We start from the raw sequence: 17,533 nt of genomic DNA on the forward strand, positions 1-17,533 counted from the left end.
CCCATAGTATGTCCAAATCCAACATTGTAATAATATATTTTAAAGCATTTATCTCACTTGATTGTCAGTACTGATCCTTATTTTCCAAAATATCAGCTGTAAAACCTTAATCAGGATATATTTTAATTACAGTTAAAGTTTTTTGCATGAAAAGTGGCTTCCAATTTAGGTTTTGCATTAATATGGAGTTTATAGTTCTTGAGTCATGCCTGTATCGTTTCCAAAAATACAGTTCTGGTTTTAAAATCACTAAAACTGATTCCTTTGTTTTGTTAGGTTCATCAGACTTGACTTCCGCTAGAAATTATCAGCAGCCTCCATTAGAAAATTCTACTGGGTCAGAATGTGTAAGCAAAATAATTCTTTATTATGTTCATGTTAAACTTTTCAGTATTGTTGAGTAATGTGTTCTTAAATTATGTTTGATGAGCAACAGGCCTTGTTTTTGCTTAAATTTCCCTTACCAAGAGAAATGTTTTACAAAGAATTGTGACTTGAATAATATTTGAGACATTAAATAAAAAGTCTTCCATAGAATAAAAAATACTCATTACTAAGATGTTGAACACTGAGAGAAATATTGGAACTGAAAAGAAGCTCTGCTGTTATCTAAGGAAATGGTGTTCTAGACCAGAGACTTAACATATTGTTAGGTAAAGGTAAAGAAACAGTAACAACATCATTTTAAAAAAGTGAGGTGTGATTATATGTCATTCAAACGATTGTAAGGTCTTTTGTGTGTTTTTTTTTGAGGGGTCTTTAAGAAATAATAACATGAAATTCTCATCTTGACCTTTATAATGCTGAAAATATTTCATGATAAATGCATTTCGTTCATGCAATCTAATTAGATTTTGACCACTGATCATAATGTTGACTATAGATTTAACAAGTCTTTAAAGAAGAGAGTTTCATAATATAATATCTTGAAAATTAAAGCTGGTGAACTAAGAAAGAAATTAAAACTGTTTACTTACCAACTTTGCAAACAATTCACAATAAAAATGTATAAATATGTGCCATACTTGGTCCCTCCGTAAATGCTTAGCCTTGGGTTGGTGTTTTTTGAGTATACCTTATTTAATGATTAATGGTATTTGAATTCCATTATCTAAATAATTTCCCAGATGGATATGCTATTATATAAATTGCCTCTGGAAAGACTATCAGTATACATTCTTCAGCAAGATCATGAGTGGAATTAGTGATATTATTTTCTCCTAGTTTTACCAATATGGGACATTAGAATTAGATAAAAACAAAAAACAAAAAAACTTTGCCATTTTGATAGGTAAAGAAAGCATCTCGTTTTATTTTGTGTTTATTATTACTGAGGGGGAAGTTTTTTCCATGTATTATTGCCGTCTTTATTCTTTTATGAATTACAGGTTTATATGCTGTACTTTTTCTTACTCATTTGTAGGAGGTCTTTGTGTGAACGTCCCAAATGCATTCTGTTGTATTGTTAGTCTCATTGACTGTTTTTAGGAAGTTAACACTTGTTTGTCAGGGGTTAGCCTGATCGCCTTCCTTTTATGATTTTCTCTTTACCCTGTGTCTAAGGAAGGTGAAGTGCAATGTTGAATGAACCCAGTACTTAAAATGTCATGGTGTCTTAGCACTGAATAGAATCTCAGAAATGAAGTCTAGGGTTACACATGTGAGCAGAAAGCTGTTTGCCTGTAAAGAAGCCTTCTGAGACTGCATTTTGAGTTCAGGGATAAAGAACACTGTGATTAATTTGTGAAGTTGTGCCATGTGTTGGCCATCCTTAAGCACTCCATTTGAATCGACATGAATCAGATTTTCACATTAAACTGTAGCAACTGAATTGTTACATGACTCGCTCTGCTAGAAGTGGCAAATTGAGATCTGAGTCTAAATTTCAGGGCCACGTTGCTTGCTTGTTCATTTACTCACTCATTCAACAAATCCTTGAGTACCTTCAAGGTACCTAAGCATTGTGGTGGTTCTGGGAATTGAGGATATAAAAGCACACAATCCTGCCTTCTGTCACATAGCTAGTAAATGGTACTTGGTAAGTAATAAAGCATAAAGGTTTTTTAGCCTTTCATATTTTCCTTTCATATCACAAAGGATTTTTCTAAAGATGTTGCAGTACAAGGATTGCCTTTGGAGAAACTAGAAGAGAGCAACAAACAAAAAGGTAAAAGGGTAGATTTTTTTTTTTTTTTTTACTGTGGTAAAATATACATAACAAAATTTACCACTTTAAGTGTATAGTTCTGTGGCGTTAGGTACATTCACATTATGCAGTTATCACCACCATCCATTTCCAAACCTTTTTCATCTTCCCCAGTCGAAACTCTGTACTCATTAAATACTAACTCTCCATTTCCCCCCAAGTCTAGTTTTGTGATTGACTTATTTCACTTAGGATATCTTTGTGGTTCATGTGGTTTTATGTGTTAGGATTTTCTTTGTAAGGATAGGATTTTAGATTTTTACATTTTAAGACATTCACTGATTTTTTTTAAAGATATTAATTAAAAAGACATCATTTTTCCTTATTATTTTGATTATTTCATTTTAATTAGTTTTTCCTTCCAAATTAAGCTATTAATGGAATCTTTAAAATCCAGAAAAAGGTTTCTAATCATAAAGGTAATTTTAGGGGCGCCTGGGTGGCTCAGTTGTTAAGCGTCTGCCTTTGGCTCAGGTCATGATCCCAGGGTCCTGGGATCGAGCTCCTCATCGGGCTCCCTGCTCCGCGGGAAGCCTGCTTCTCCCTCTCCCACTCCCCCTGCTTGTGTTCCCTCTCTCGCTGTGTCTCTCTCTGTCAAACAAATAAATAAAATCTTAAAAAAAAAAATTAAAAAAATAAAGGTAATTTTATTATTACTAACCTGTTCCATAAGTTTCATGTTAAGCATTTATAAAAAAAATTTATAGACTCTGAATTCACGTTCTGAGTAGTCTTTGGTAAGATAATAGATTAAAAAGATGCTTTGAGGAAATTTATTTAGTGACTTTTTTCTATGTAGCTTTATTTTTATCTAAGCAGTTTTCTCTTTTGAGTTTGAGCAGAATGTCTCCAATTTATCCCCAGGTGTTTTTGATACATTTTTTTCCCCTATTGTCTAGGGTTATGACTATTATTATTCAGTCATTTAATTTGATCCTTGCACTTTTTTTTTTTAAGAGAGGGAGGAGGGGAAAGGGCAGAGGGAAAGGCAGAGCGAGAAACTCAAGCAGGCGCTATGCCCAGTGCAGAGCCTGTCAGGGGGCTTGATCTCACAACTGAGATCATGACCTGAGCCGAAATCAAGAGTCGGACGCTTAACTCATTGAGCCACCCAGGTGTCCCAGTTCCTTGCATTTTCTTAAACTGAGAAATCTTACTGCTGAATTCCTAAACATTCTCTTAGTTTAAAAAGTTGTTTTGGGATACCTTACTAAAATTTAACAAATTTTTAGGAATCTGAAGTATGTTTTGTGTTTTAATTTTGCAGCAAATGACATCTTTATTTCTCGGTACACCATGGGACAGAAGGATGCTCTCCGAGCAGTTTTAAAGCAAAAGTAAGTTTCATTTACAGAAAATAGGTGAACCATTTCTTATGTTTTTATATGGTTCTCTAAAATTAGCTTCACTTATATTTTGGACATAGGAAAAACATTCTTTTCGATGTGTGAAATATATACAAAGCATTTTTCATAGTTCTGGATATGTATAAAATACTCAATAGCTGTGAACAATTATTATAGAAGAGGTACTGTTCTCAGGACTTTATATGCATTAACTCATTTAATACTCAAAAAAAATCCAATGAAGTAGATTCTATCACATCCCAATTTTACAGAATCCCCATTTTATAGATGAGGAAACTGAGGCACACAGAGATTGATTTTCTCAAGGTCATTTAGCAAGTATTCACTGGGCTGAGATTCAGACCTAGGCAGTCTGCCTTTAGAGTTTGCTCTCTTAATCGCTTCACTATGCTACTTGTAGCAATGGTCAAGTAGTTCCAAATACATAATACTTATTATTTACTTTCTAAGGACATTTAGATTTTTCCTGGTCAAGATTTAAGAAGGGACAAGGTTAGCATCTGGATGGAGTGAAAGGACACCATGGCTACTACTCCATCTAAATGGTCCCTCCCAAGTTTATCTTAAATACCAATGAAATACAAAACCAACTCTAACAACAGCACCATGCTAAGCATGTATCTCCACTACTCTGGAGGCAGTTTTTATTATTTTTATCATTAGCAGAGATGGGATGAGATACATATTCTTAGGCTAAATTTATTCTACTCCTGACCTAGAACAGTCTGGAAGACCCCTTAGAAAATAAGTAAAATTTTTACTTAAACTTGAACTCTCATTTTATTCAAAAAGGAAATTTTTATATTCAAAACGGAAAATCATTTTTTAAATAATACAATTAAAATAATTACAACTATTAAAATAAAAAAATTGTTATTTTTCCACCTACAGCTATCTGTGGCAAACATATTACACTCTGGGAAACATTAGACTAACAAAAATAGTCTCTCTAAACCACAAGAGTGTGGTCGGAGCCAGCCAGAGTTTAAGAGCTGGTTGTTTGGCTTCATCATACTTTCCTTTTTACCTTTGTTCAGCCTACAATTCCCAATATTGTGATATGATAGGAGAGGAATTTGGGTGGTATATTGTATTCTGGGGTTTATAAATATATAAGAGAAAGCAGAAGTAAGGGCATGAGGAGTGGTGCAGTCTCTCAGATTCTACAGTTGAACCCAAAATTGCAGATTACATCTGATTCATTTGGACCGAAAGCAAGTACCACTTCCATGCATCTGACCTGCAGTAGGGACCTTACCAATTTGCCTTCAAGTCAGAACTCTCCGAATGGAAATCTCTGAGACCTCTCAGAACTCTCAGATCAGGGAGGGAGAAGTGGTTCATAAACAAATGGACAGTGAGAGGTAACTGTGAACACTACCCCTCTTAGACAGTAGATCTCTCCCCATTTCAGGATGAATGAACAGAATTAAAAACAAACAAACTAGGAAGGGTCTTGAGAAGGGGATTGCAATGCGGAGAATAATTGAATCAGAAACATAAAAATGACTCTCATGTTGGGTTAAAAGACAGTCTCTGTCTCAAGAGATAGATTTTGCTGTAGTCAGTGTCACTTGAATTTATTGGTTTTCGAGAATGGTAGATGGAATTTGGCAAAGTGATTCTAAAATTTACCTGGAAGGACATACAGTTGAGAATATACATATATACATAATGTTAAGAATACATACATATAGAATACACATAGTTGAGAATAGCTAATTTCAGGGGAACAACTGGAATGATGGAGAATTTGTCCTATTTGATATAATATGCTCTAAAGCTATACTAATAAAAAGTAATAGACCAGAGTCTGAGTAATGAAGAGTCTGGCCAGAGTGTCTAAAACAGGGTAGAATGTTCTTACATGTGGATGGAGAGGATGCAAGGGGCTAGGTTATAAACTACTTTAAAGGAGAGAAAGGGCAAATCATCTTAAAATGTTAAAGTATGATATATATTTCTTAAAAGGCTCATTCAGAGAGCAATATGAAAAAATGAATTGGAAGAGGACTGGACTGTAGCCCAGGAAACCAACTGGCGGCAAATTTGGGGGTGATCACTTTGAGAGGGATTCACTTGGTCCTCAGTACATTAGAGGGTGGTGGAATGAGGGTGGGAATCATGCTGGTTTGGAGAGGAGCAGACAGATTTGGAAGCTAGAGATAGAATTGACAGGAATTGACGATTTGATCTGAGAGTGAAGAAGGAGCTAAGGATGAATCTCAGATTTTTGGCTTGTATAAATCCATGGTCAGTCGTAGTATTCACTGAGAAAGGAAAATCCTTGGGAAAGAATTCTTGGGGGAATATATTTCATTTTGGACATATGCAGGGGTTTGAGGTATCTGTAAGATATCCAGTTAAACAATGTCCAGTAGGAAATTGAATATAAAGGTCAAATTCACAAAAAGTCTAGCCTAGGAATCTAGATGTTAGAAGTAGTATATAAATGGTAGTCTGAACTCTGAGAACAGTTGAAGTGACTCAGGGAGAGTGAAAAGAAAGATGGCATAGAGTCAGACACTGAGAAAACCAAACCTTTAAGAGCTATGCAGAAATGCAAGCGAGCTAAATGCTACTTGGTTTATCCAGAGACATAGGAGTGTGTGGTATTAATAAAGCCAAGGGGAATGAAGTTCTAAGTTTGATAGGCTGCTCAGAGGTAAAGAAAGGTAAGAACTGAAAAGTGTCCATTGAATTAAGCAAAAATTATTACTGGCCTTGGTGAGGGCAGTTTCTTCATAATATTGGTCTAAATGCCAGATTCAGAGGATTTAGGAATAAGAAACAATTTAAAAAAAAAATAGAAGAAATAATTTTTCTGAATGAGAAAGTTGTGTGTTTCCCAGTTCTTTACACTTAGAAGCTGTTTACATTTGTTACATTGAGCATTTAATTCGATAATTAGAAAAAAAATAAAATTTAAAAGCCTATTAAGAAGCTGATGTCTAGTCTTACAATGTTACTTCTCTTGTAGGTCAACTTAATGTATTCATGTAGAATGATCGATCTTAAAGGGTAACGCACATTCAGACTTCAGACATGTATACTAAAAGATAGGAATATCTGAATTATATTTTAACACACCACTTAATCAGTTAGATATATAATGAGTGCCTACTGTGCTTAGTTCTTTCTTTGTTGCGGTTTGGCATAAAAGAAATCCCCCTTCCCTACCCCCCAACCCAGGTTGCTTAGAGCTTAGTTGGGAAGAGAATATGGACATATATGCAGGAATGAGCGATTAGAACTGTGATAGGAAGCAACATTGCATTTAATATATTATGAGACTGTTTTGCACAGACATTTAAACCATGGGGTGGCTGCTTACTAAACCTCAGGTGGATAGTAGAGGCAATAAAACCGAAGGAGTTATTGAAGGGAGAGATCAACTGGAAGTGTTTAAGGATAGGTTTATTGAAAAAGGTAAGGCTCATGTTGGATCTTAAAGAAGGAGAAGGATATATAGTAAGTTGAGTGGAAGAAGGTTGAGAGAACAGTGAGAAAAAGCCTGGAGTCGGATGTGGGAAGGGTGTGGTGTAGCCAGTGAGGAGCAGTGTGACTCCTGAGAGGCTGTGTGAAGTATCAGGTGCATATAGGAAACTAGGGCAGGGACAGAGGATGGTGTGTGTGGACGGTCAGACAAGAAATTAGCCTATTCAGTTGTCTCTAAGGAACAATTTTAGATTTTTGAGTGGTAGAGAAATGTGTTTGAGAAGTTTCTGAATGAGTAAAATCTGCAAGAATGAAATAGTTGGCAAGAGATGGTGAAGTTTTTCTTGTTTTTTTTTTTTTTTGTTGTTGTTGTTGTTTGGTTGGTTGGTTGGTTTTGTTTTGTTTGTTTGTTTTTTACCAGAGGCAGAAGCATCAAAGGTACTATTCTGAGAGAGCTTGGTGTTGTGGGACGATCTCTAGGAATCATAAGTCAACTGTGCCTTACTGGCTCAGTGGTTTTGGTCAAGTAAATCCTATTACTTCTGTGGACCTCAGTTTCTTCATCTGTCCACATTAGGAAGTTAGGATAGGTGGCCTATTGGGTTTCCCTTGCCTCTGTAGTTCTGTGACACCATTCCTGCAATTGTGATGAAATAATTGACAAAACTTGGTGACTCAGTTAAGTGTGAGAAGGTAAGTGGAGAATGGAAAAGTCAAGAAAACTTCAAAATTTTGAGACAGAGAAAAATGATGCTCCTAGTAGAATGAGGAAATAACAAAGAGAAGTAAGTTTAAGAGCTTCTCTGGGTCTGCTTTAGAAATCAGAAGAGAAATCCAGCAGCTAGAGATAGAGGGCATTCCTTCTGCTTTTACTTAGACTTACCTAGGAACTCTGCAGTTTTGTCTGGTTCCTTTCATTGTTTTTGTTGGTGGTGATGATTGTTTTGTTTTGTTTTGTTTTATTTTTTTTTAGGGGAAATATGTAACAAAATTGAGTCTTTTTTTTTCTTTTTTCTTAGTATTCATTTAATTAAATCCCTCATTGTAAATATGTATTTGCTCTCATTTTTAATCCAGGCTGCTTCAACCTGTATTTATGCCCTATTTTAACAAACTCCGTGACATTTATTAAACCTAAATGAGCTAGAATTTAAAAAAGCATTTTTTTTTTTTAGCAGTTTTAACAGTTTCTCTTAGGTTGTCTTCCTTTGGAAGTAAAACTTGGTACTTGTACTCTTAGAGCCTTTTCTGCGTGTTTTGCATTTGTACTTCTTGATTATATGTTATTGTAATTGTACCCCTGTCTTTTTCATATGTGCAAGTCTTCTTTTCTGAAATACCACAACCTTCCAGGAATTATCTTCTTATTTCTTTAGTCTATAGTGACCTTTCATAGATTTCATTAACCAAATGACTGATTAGATCCTGATATGGAAAACCAAGTGATTTAATTTTTTAAAAAATCAAGAAAACCCACTGTCAGCAGATTATCACTGCAGGTGCTTCTTGAAATGGCTCAGTGTGGCTTTACTGAATATATTTGTATTCCTTTTTTATTTACAGAGCTCAAAACATGCCTGTTTTTAAGGAAGTAAAGGTACAGCTTTTAGAAGATGTAGGCCCAGAAAAGGACGCTGCTACTCAGGAGGCGAGAATTTCACCCAGTGGAGTTGATTCAGCTACAACTGTGGCCGCAGCGACCGCAGCTGCCATCGCTACGGCAGCCCCGCTGATAAAAGTATAATTTTCTCCCCAGATATTCGCAGCTTCTTTGTCAAATGTAAAAATACTTATTAGGAACTGAGTCTATAAATGGTTGTATCCAACTGTAGACTAGGGTCATTCTAGTCGCTCTCAATTTGAAAGAGTTTTCCTGTTCATGCTCATATATTACCTCTCAGGAATTGAGACGTAGCCCCTCCTTGCTGGGAAAATGCTAGAGAACCTGGGACTGCTTGGTTTCAGCCCTGAAAATATTGCATCCAGGAAACCCTGAGTCCTGGGCAATCTGGGACAACGGGTCATCTTTATTTTAGAATTAGAAAGGAACTCAGAGATTATCTGTGCCACCCTCTTCAGTTTGCAAATGGAAAACTGAGAAACAGAGTCAGAGTAGACACAGGTCCCAGAGCTAATAGGTAGCCAAGCTAAGACTGGGACTCCAGGCTGCCGACCTAATTCAGTCTGAGATTAGTGGAGTATCAAAAGCTAATTTTTTTGTTATTTACTTATTTTTTTAAATTTTTTATTGTTATGTTAATCACCATACATTACATCATTAGTTTTTCATGTAGTGTTCCATGATTCATTGTTTGCGTATAACACCCAGTGCTCCATGCAGTACAGGCCCTCCTTAATACCCATCACCAGGCTAACCCATCCCCCCACCCCCTCCCCTCTAGAACCCTCAGTTTGTTTTTCAGAGTCCATCGTCTCTTATGGTTCGTCTCCCCCTCCGATTTTCCCCCCTTCATTTTTCCCTTCCTGCTATCTTCTTCTTCCTCTTTTTTTTTTTTAACATATAATGTATTATTTGTTTCAGAGGTACAGGTCTGTAATTCAACAGTCTTACACAATTCACAGCGCTCACCATAGCACATACCCTCCCCAATGTCTATCACCCAGCCACGCCATCCCTCCCACCCCCCACCACTCCAGCAACCCTCAGTTTGTTTCCTGTTATTTACTTCTTTTTAATTACCATTTAAGTATTTTATTTCTGGCATTATAACAATTCTTTGTTGCAAATGTATTATTAATGAGAGAAAAAAATCTATCAAGGCTAACTATCTTCTGCTTTTTATTTCTGTGATTCTAAAAAGTATAAAATCATCAGAGATTTGGAGAGTAAAAATCTAATTTGATCATTTTTATTATCAGTCACTTTAAACAACCTTTGTAGTAATTGAGCATATTTTTGATGTCTTCTGGTATTTTATTGTTTTAGGTGCAGAGTGATTTGGAAGCAAAAGTGAATTCTGTTACAGAATTACTCAATAAGTTACAGGAGGCTGATAAACAGTTACAACGTGTTACAGAGCAGCAAACAAGCATTCAGAATAAACATGAGAAACTACATTGTCATGATCATGAAAAGCAAATGAGTGTGTTTATGGAGCAGCACATTAGGCATCTTGAAAAATTACAACAGCAACAACTAGATTTTCAGGTATCTATAATAAAGCCAGCACATCCCATGGATGTGCTTTTATCACTTGGATCCTTAAGCTAATGTTCATTGATAATTGCAATTGCTCATTACATTGTAACAGTTTTCATTCTTAAATAATGATTTTTGAGTTCATTATTCTTCCTCTCCATGTGGAGACCTCTCTCTGTACATTCTAGTTCAAATATCACTAGTTCTATAAGACATTCCCATGTAGTTGGTTTTTCCTTCTTTTGTGGTATTTCTGTTCATACCATTTTGAAAGGGCTAATACTGCATTGCAGTGACTTGTTACGGTTGTTAGCTTGAGAATGTGCATCACAATCACATGAAGAGCCTTATAAAAATACATATGCTTGTACCTCTCAGAGATTCAGACAGCAGGTCTGAGATGGGACCTGGGAATAAAAAGCTTTAATGATTCTGATGAGATAAGAACCATTTGGTATACATAGTGCTTCTGTGTTTAATTAATTAAAAGCATTAACATCTTTAATTGCCTTTTGAATATGAGGCACTGGGCTATTATAAAAAGAAGAGTTATCTTCAGAAGGAACTGGTAGGTATAGTTTATTTATTTTGGCATTTCCAAGTCCTGGGATAGTAGCCAGTGCTCAGATACTCAGTATACTTTTTTTTTTTTTTTTTGAATGAGTGAATGACCAGCATTATAAATGCATTGGTTTTAATTTACTTTTATTTTTTCCTAATTAATGTGCAGCTTTAAAACTTTAAAAAATTAAAATATAACATTCAGAAGAATACACAAAAATAAGTTTATTATAGCTCAGTATGTTATCACAGAGTGAACACTAATATACTGTAATTCTCAAAACTTCTTAATAGAGCTTGGCTTGAGCTTTCCTTGTGGTTGAAGATAGTATTTTTATTGGAATGATATGGCCATACAAAGTAAGGTTTTAGTAAGTACTCCATGCACAACTGAAATTGCGTGTGCACCATGGTATCTTGTGAGGAGCTAGGAGTGGGTCTGTCAGAGTGCTGGTCCCAGTCTAACTGCCCTTTTCTGAGCCTTGATTTCTTTACCTAGAAAACATTTTTTTTTTCTTCAGGGTAAGAGGAAATGACACATTTGAAAAGCACATTGATTTCTTAAGGAGAGGTCCTACTTGTCCTCTATGCCTGCCTGCCATTTATCCATTTTTTTCATAAATAAACCCATCGTTCATTGACTTTCTGAATTTGGAAGAATGGAATCTTTTCTAATGCAGACATCTTATTTATAATGCTTATAATTACAGGGAAAGTTGAAGCTTTAGTGACATATTAGGTATATTAGTAGTTCACTAAACACTTAATGAAATGAAATTTGTTGAGTCTGGCCCATCTGTTTTACGTAGAGAGAGATCTACACATTTTTAAGACTTCTGAAAAACTGTAAATATTTTTAGGTTTTCCTTTACCTCGTATAAGACTCCTTTGAAATCAGTTTTATTAGGTAAGATACATTTACATTCCAGGTATTAATAGTGCTGAAAATTGTCATTTTAGCTCTCATTTGTATCTAAATGCATATATATTATTGCTGCTACAAATCTGAGTGCCTCTTAGCAATGTTTTTTTACCCTTTCCTTCAAATGAAATCACCCAGGATATAAAGAGGAGAAGTTTTGGTTTGAAATTCTCTGGTTGAAGTAGAGATCTAGGACTAGGGCCCCTTCCTTTTGGTCATCTCCTAGCATGCCTCACTGGTCCCCAAGCCATCTCTGAAGTAGAAAGGAAGAAACCGAGGTTTAGAATGGCTAAATCAAATGATCAAGGTCATACCACAGAGTCAGGCTTAATCCAGTGGCAGACTGCTACCATGGATAGTTACGTGTAATGTATGTATTTTATTGTTTATTAAATCTAACATATTGTTTTCAAGTCCTCTAATAAACTTCATGAGATAAGAACTCTTTCAAATGATATTTGAAATTAATAAAATAATTGTATGTCTTCCAGACTCATTTCATTAGTGCTGCGCTCAAGACCAGTAGTTTTCAGCCTGTTGTTACGCCCCCTTCTAGAGTGATGGAAAAGTATTCTGGAAAACCAGACTTTTCTAACCTTGGTAGCAGTGATCCATCTTCACAGAACACATTTGCTTCCAAACAAGGTAAAAATGTGTAGTGCTCTGTGAATGAAAAATGTTAGCTATGAATTTTCTTTACAATATGTAAGCCAAAAACTTGTTTACTAGGTAGAAGAAAACTAAGTCTTTGTTTTATAAAATTAGTTGTTTTAGATTAAGTAATTTTTAGGTCATTTCAAAACGAGTCCAGTCTAGTTAGGGATCATGTCCTACTTTATGGTTTTAATAAATAGCCTTCATAAATTGTCAGACGCACTTACAAGTTTAGAAAAATTTTACTCATCTAGTTATCAGTGCTTGTAATCAGTTTTCCACATCTCTGACAAACTGTATATTTTCCATTTTTCTTGATTCTGTGAGGAGAGAAATGACCTGAGTACAGTAATAAACTATTTCTAATTATTTTTAGGTAGTAATGTAAGTTTGCCAATTTAATAGAATTTTAAAAATCTTTGTTTATAGTAAAAAAGGAATGCGTAGTGTATTTGTATTAAACCTCTGGAATTTAAAATAAATGAATAAATGGGGCTCCTGGTGACTCAGTCAGTTGAGCGTCTGACTCTTGATCTCAGCTCAGGTCTTGATCTCAGGGTTGTGAGTTCAAGCGCCACATTGGATTCCATGCTGGGTGTGTAACCTACTTTAAAAAAAAAAGAAAAGGTAAAAAAAAAAACAACCCACAAATGAATAAATGTGTTTCCAAATTATTGAATGAATCAATGAAAATCAAGGGCTATCCCTTTAATGATATACAGATCCATGTAGTACAATATCCCCAACATTTGATTTGTTACACCATTTTTGTATTACAGACATCTTGAAGAGTCCTTATACTTGTAAATTGCTTTATGTTTTTCCACAAATGAGTGGTCCTTACAAAACTGTTGTGAAAGTGGCATGAGTCAATTTTTAAGTTGAAATCAAGGAAGATGAAGCACAGGAAGGTTATGACTTGCCAGGTTACCTGACTTGAGGGTGGGTTTGTCAGAGCTACAGCCCCAACTCAGGGTTCAGTATGACCTAGCCATATGCTTTCAATAGAAGTGGACACTTTTTTCATACTTAGTTCTGAAGACTTATTTGCTCATAATTTTTTTTTTTAGACTTGAGTTTTAAGGGAAAAAAAAATGTATGTTTTATTGGTTGTATATTGAATTGGTTTCTTTGTATGTCTTAGTGACAGTAAAAGAAATAAAAGGAAAAAATAAGTAAATTTAAACTTCAACAAGTTAAGCTTTTTATTTTTCAATACTTTTTCTTGGGCATACATTATTTTTATGTACTGCAATTTACCATAAATATAATTTTGTACTGATTTTTTACTAGCATATCAAAAGTATTTCCCATCTTTTACATAATTATCTTCATAATATTAATTTTTTAAAGATTTTATTTATTTATTTGAGAGAGAGCAAGTGGGCGAGAAAGTACAAGTGGGGTGGGGGGCAGGCAGAGGGAGAAGCAGACTCCCCTCTGAGCAGATGTGGGGCTCGATCCCAGTACCCTGGGATCATGACCTGAGCTGAAGTCAGACGTGTAACCGACTGAGCCACCCAGGTACCCCCATAATATTAATTTTTAATGATGAAAGGATAGTCACAATTTATCCTATTTGGGCATTTAGGCAGATTTTAGGGTTTTTACTTTATAAACAATACTCTGATAAAATGGTATATTTAATGTTTTCTTTCTTCTAGGTTATTTCCTTAGGATAAATTCCCAAGAGTGAGATTACTAGATCAAAATATATAAAAATTTTAAGACTTCCTGTACTTAGTGCCAGATGGTTTTATTAGTTCTCATTACCATGAGTAGTGTCTGGCTATGCCATTTTCACCACAGCTTAAATAGCACTGAATATTGTCATATTGATTTTTTTTTCTTGTTTATTAACTGTAAGTGTGAAATTTTTATAGCCTACATTTTGATTTCTAGTGAGAGTTATTTCTACGTACTTCTTAATTTGTGTAGCCTATATAATTTTAGTTTTATTTTTAAAATATGGGGAAGAGTAACACTCTACAAATTAAAGTTTTTTTTTTTTTAAATAAGTTGAATTTATTTTCTTTATTTCCTTTAAAGCACCTTCTGGAGAGGTTGAAGATATGGGTTTTGATAAACAGAAATCTCCTTTGGAGACACCAGCACCTCGCAGGTTTGCTCCTATACCTGTTTCAAAGGATGATAAAATATCAAAGAGGGAAAATCCTAAAGAAGAAAAAGAAAATATGGAGTTGTCAGATCATACAGGTAATAAAGCAATCATAACTAACATCTACTACTTTTATTAGACCTACCTCAAATTAGGAACAGATTTCCATACTCCTCTGATTTCTTATTCTCTTATGTGCCTAGTAGTAACTAATGTAGGATGTCTATTTTTAGTATTTTTCTTTAAATGATACTTAACTGGGCAAATCCTTCTTTAGATTCTTTGCAGGAGGTAGAGGTATACAGTTACAATTATTCTGATTATTTTCTATAGGTTATTACTTAAACCTTTAATGAACAAGTTTAGTTACTAATAAAAAATAATGCTTTACTAAAGGTAAGGCTGATCATTTTAGAGCATGTTTCCTTACATTGTTTTTAGGTGTGAATTTCAATAGTAAAACTCAGAGAAATTTAACATTTATTACTGTGTTCAGTTGGAAAAAGTATTATAGTATTAACTATTTAATAGGGAACAAGAACTTTTATAAGTGACCTGAAGTAATAATTTGTTACAGACCCTTAGAGCCCTTCTCGTAAAAGTAAGTGAAAGTGTTAAATATAAGCTTTTATTCTTGGAATCACTTAAATACATTTGAGTCTTGTCTTGGATACACTTAAAGAGTTTTAAGGATACTAAAATGTTTAATAACAAACCAACCTCACCCAAAAGATAAAAGTTATTATGTAATCTGGTTAAAGATGAGGTTAAAGGGAAGATTTAACTGACAGTTGCTGTAAAGAAACAGTCAAACCTCCCTTTAACTATTGATAAAAATCATGCAATTTACTGGGCTTTGTGATGATGACATGTCTCATCAAATTCCTTTTTTATGTGATGGAAATAAATGCAGGCCTAAAATTTTACCAGTGTAGTTTTCATGAGTTAAAAGTATTTGGTTTTATTTGAAGAGTGTATTTAAAACCTACATTATAGATTGAGTTGAGTAGATAGATAATCATCCTAAGAAGCTAATCAAGTACAAATATATGTGAGCTATTATATAAAAAAGAAAAGTACTTGAAAAATGGTACCATATTTCTTTTATTGCAGGAAATGTAAGATTCTTGGAACAGATTTTGAATAACCATGATTCTTTGACAAGAAAAAGTGAATCTTCAGATAAAACCCTACTAACTAGGTCAAAAATAGGATGGAATCCTGAGAAGAGAGAGAGGTAAAAAACAAGAGATTGGAATAAAAGCTATATTGAAAGGAGCTTTGTTTAGGGGAGCCCGGGTGGCTCAGTCAGTTAAGTGTCTGCCTTCCACTCAGGTCATGATCCCGGGGTCTTGGAATGGAGCTCCACGTCCACTGGGAGGCTTTTTCTCCCTCCCTCCCCCGCAGCCCCTTCCTCCCCACTCCTGCTCTCTCTCACTATCTCTCTCTCTTTTTTTGTAAAAAAAAGAACTTTGTTTATATTTCTAAAATTTCTTTAGGAATTTTAATAAATATATAGCATTGCTTTTAAAAGTTACCTTAGAGGGCATCTGGGTGGCTTGGTGGGTTAAGCGTCTTCAGCTCAGGTCATGATCTCAGAGTCCTGGGATCAAGCCCCGCATCCAGCTCCCTGCTCAGAGGGAATACGCTTCTCCCTCTCCCTCTGCCCCTCACCACCACTCGTGTGATCGCTCTCTCACTTGCTGTCTCTCAAAGAAATAAATTAAAAAAAAAAAAAGTTATCCTAGATTTACTATTTTCTGCTGCTAATATATCTATCCCTTTATTATAGTTATAAAATGACTGTATCTTAATTTCTCAAAATGCAGTTTAATTCTAATGAATGCAGATTATTTATTTTTATTTTTTTAGAGAGAGAGATAGAAGGCGTGCTTGAGGTGGGGGAAGGGATGGACAGAGGGAGAGAGAGGACAGCCTTCAAGCAGGCTCCACCCCCAGCATGGATCCCACAGAGGGGCTCCATCTCATGACCCTGAGATCCTGACCTGAGCCAAAATTAAGACCTGGATGCTTAACCGAGTAAGCCACCCAGGTGCCCCCAGATTATTTCTGATGAAATGTTATTTGAGATTTGCTTCAAAAATAATCCAATGCAGGATAGAGGAAACTGGTTTGAGAGTATGGATAAAATGAGGATAGCCATGAGTTAATGATTAATGTAAATAGGGGTATTGGAGCTCATCATACTGTTCTTTCTACTTTTGTGTATGCCTGAAATTTTACATTCATAGTTTTTAAAAAATCAAGTACATCTAGGTCATGATTATTTTATTTGTCTTGAATGTCATGGAAACTGTGATAATAAAAACTAAAAATAAGCCACATTTTTAGTATTTTCATGTGAAGACTGCAGTTTTAGGCCATTTGCTTTTAACGTAATTACTGATAAAAGATTTATGTCTGCCTTGTTGCTATGTGTTTTCTATATGTCTTGGTATTTTTTAATTCCACTATTTCTCTATATTGTCTTCTTTTGTATTTTTTTTTAAAGATTTTATTTATTTATTAAAAAAATTTTTTTATTGTTATGTTAATCACCATATTTACATCATTAGTTTTTGATGCAGTGTTCCATGATTCATTGTTTGTTCATAACACCCAGTGCTCCATGCAGAACGTGCCCTCCTCAATACCCATCACCAGGCTAACCCAACCCCCTACCCCCCTCCCCTCTAGAACCCTCAGTTTGTTTTTCAGAGTCCATCATCTCTCATGGTTCATCTCCCCCTCTGACATACTCCCCTTTTCTTCCTCTTCTATTATCTTCTTCTTTTTCTTTTTTCTTAAAATATGTTGCGTTATTTGTTTCAGAAGTACAGATCTGTGATTCAACAGTCTTGCACAATTCACAGCGCTCACCGTAGCACATACCCTCCCCAATGTCTATCACCCAACCACCCCATCCCTCCCACCCCCAACCACTCCAGTAACACTCAGTTTGTTTCCTGAGATTAAGAATTCCTCATATCAGTGAGGTCATGTGATACATGTCTTTCTCTGATTGACTTATTTCACTCAGCATAACACCCTCCAGTTCCATCCATGTCGTTGCAAATGGCAAGATCTCATTCCTTTTGATGGCTGC

At 35.1% G+C, this 17,533-nt stretch overlaps 1 protein-coding gene across 12 annotated transcripts in view; it reads left to right on the plus strand.

Moving 5' to 3' along the window:
- Positions 1-17,533, plus strand: part of KIAA0586 (KIAA0586 ortholog) — a 129,361-nt gene that overhangs the window by 1,497 nt on the left and 110,331 nt on the right. For 9 of the 12 annotated variants that reach the window (XM_025869952.2, XM_025869953.2, XM_073895278.1 and 6 more), the window contains 8 exons: positions 277-347; positions 2,098-2,167; positions 3,474-3,543; positions 8,575-8,749; positions 9,959-10,180; positions 12,146-12,299; positions 14,358-14,525; positions 15,541-15,664. In XM_025869952.2, coding sequence (XP_025725737.1) covers positions 277-347; positions 2,098-2,167; positions 3,474-3,543; positions 8,575-8,749; positions 9,959-10,180; positions 12,146-12,299; positions 14,358-14,525; positions 15,541-15,664 — 1,054 coding nt within the window. Of the gene's footprint in view, positions 1-276; positions 348-2,097; positions 2,168-3,473; positions 3,544-7,694; positions 7,797-8,574; positions 8,750-9,958; positions 10,181-12,145; positions 12,300-14,357; positions 14,526-15,540; positions 15,665-17,533 lie in introns of those variants that run through there. The other 3 variants (XM_025869949.2, XM_025869948.2, XM_025869950.2) reach the window with 2 other exon arrangements.

The sequence above is a fragment of the Callorhinus ursinus genome, unplaced genomic scaffold (genome assembly GCF_003265705.2).
Source record: "Callorhinus ursinus isolate GAN/ISIS: 27379988/994484 unplaced genomic scaffold, GSC_fseal_2.0 scaffold8, whole genome shotgun sequence".
Classification (NCBI taxonomy): Eukaryota; Metazoa; Chordata; class Mammalia; order Carnivora; family Otariidae; genus Callorhinus; species Callorhinus ursinus.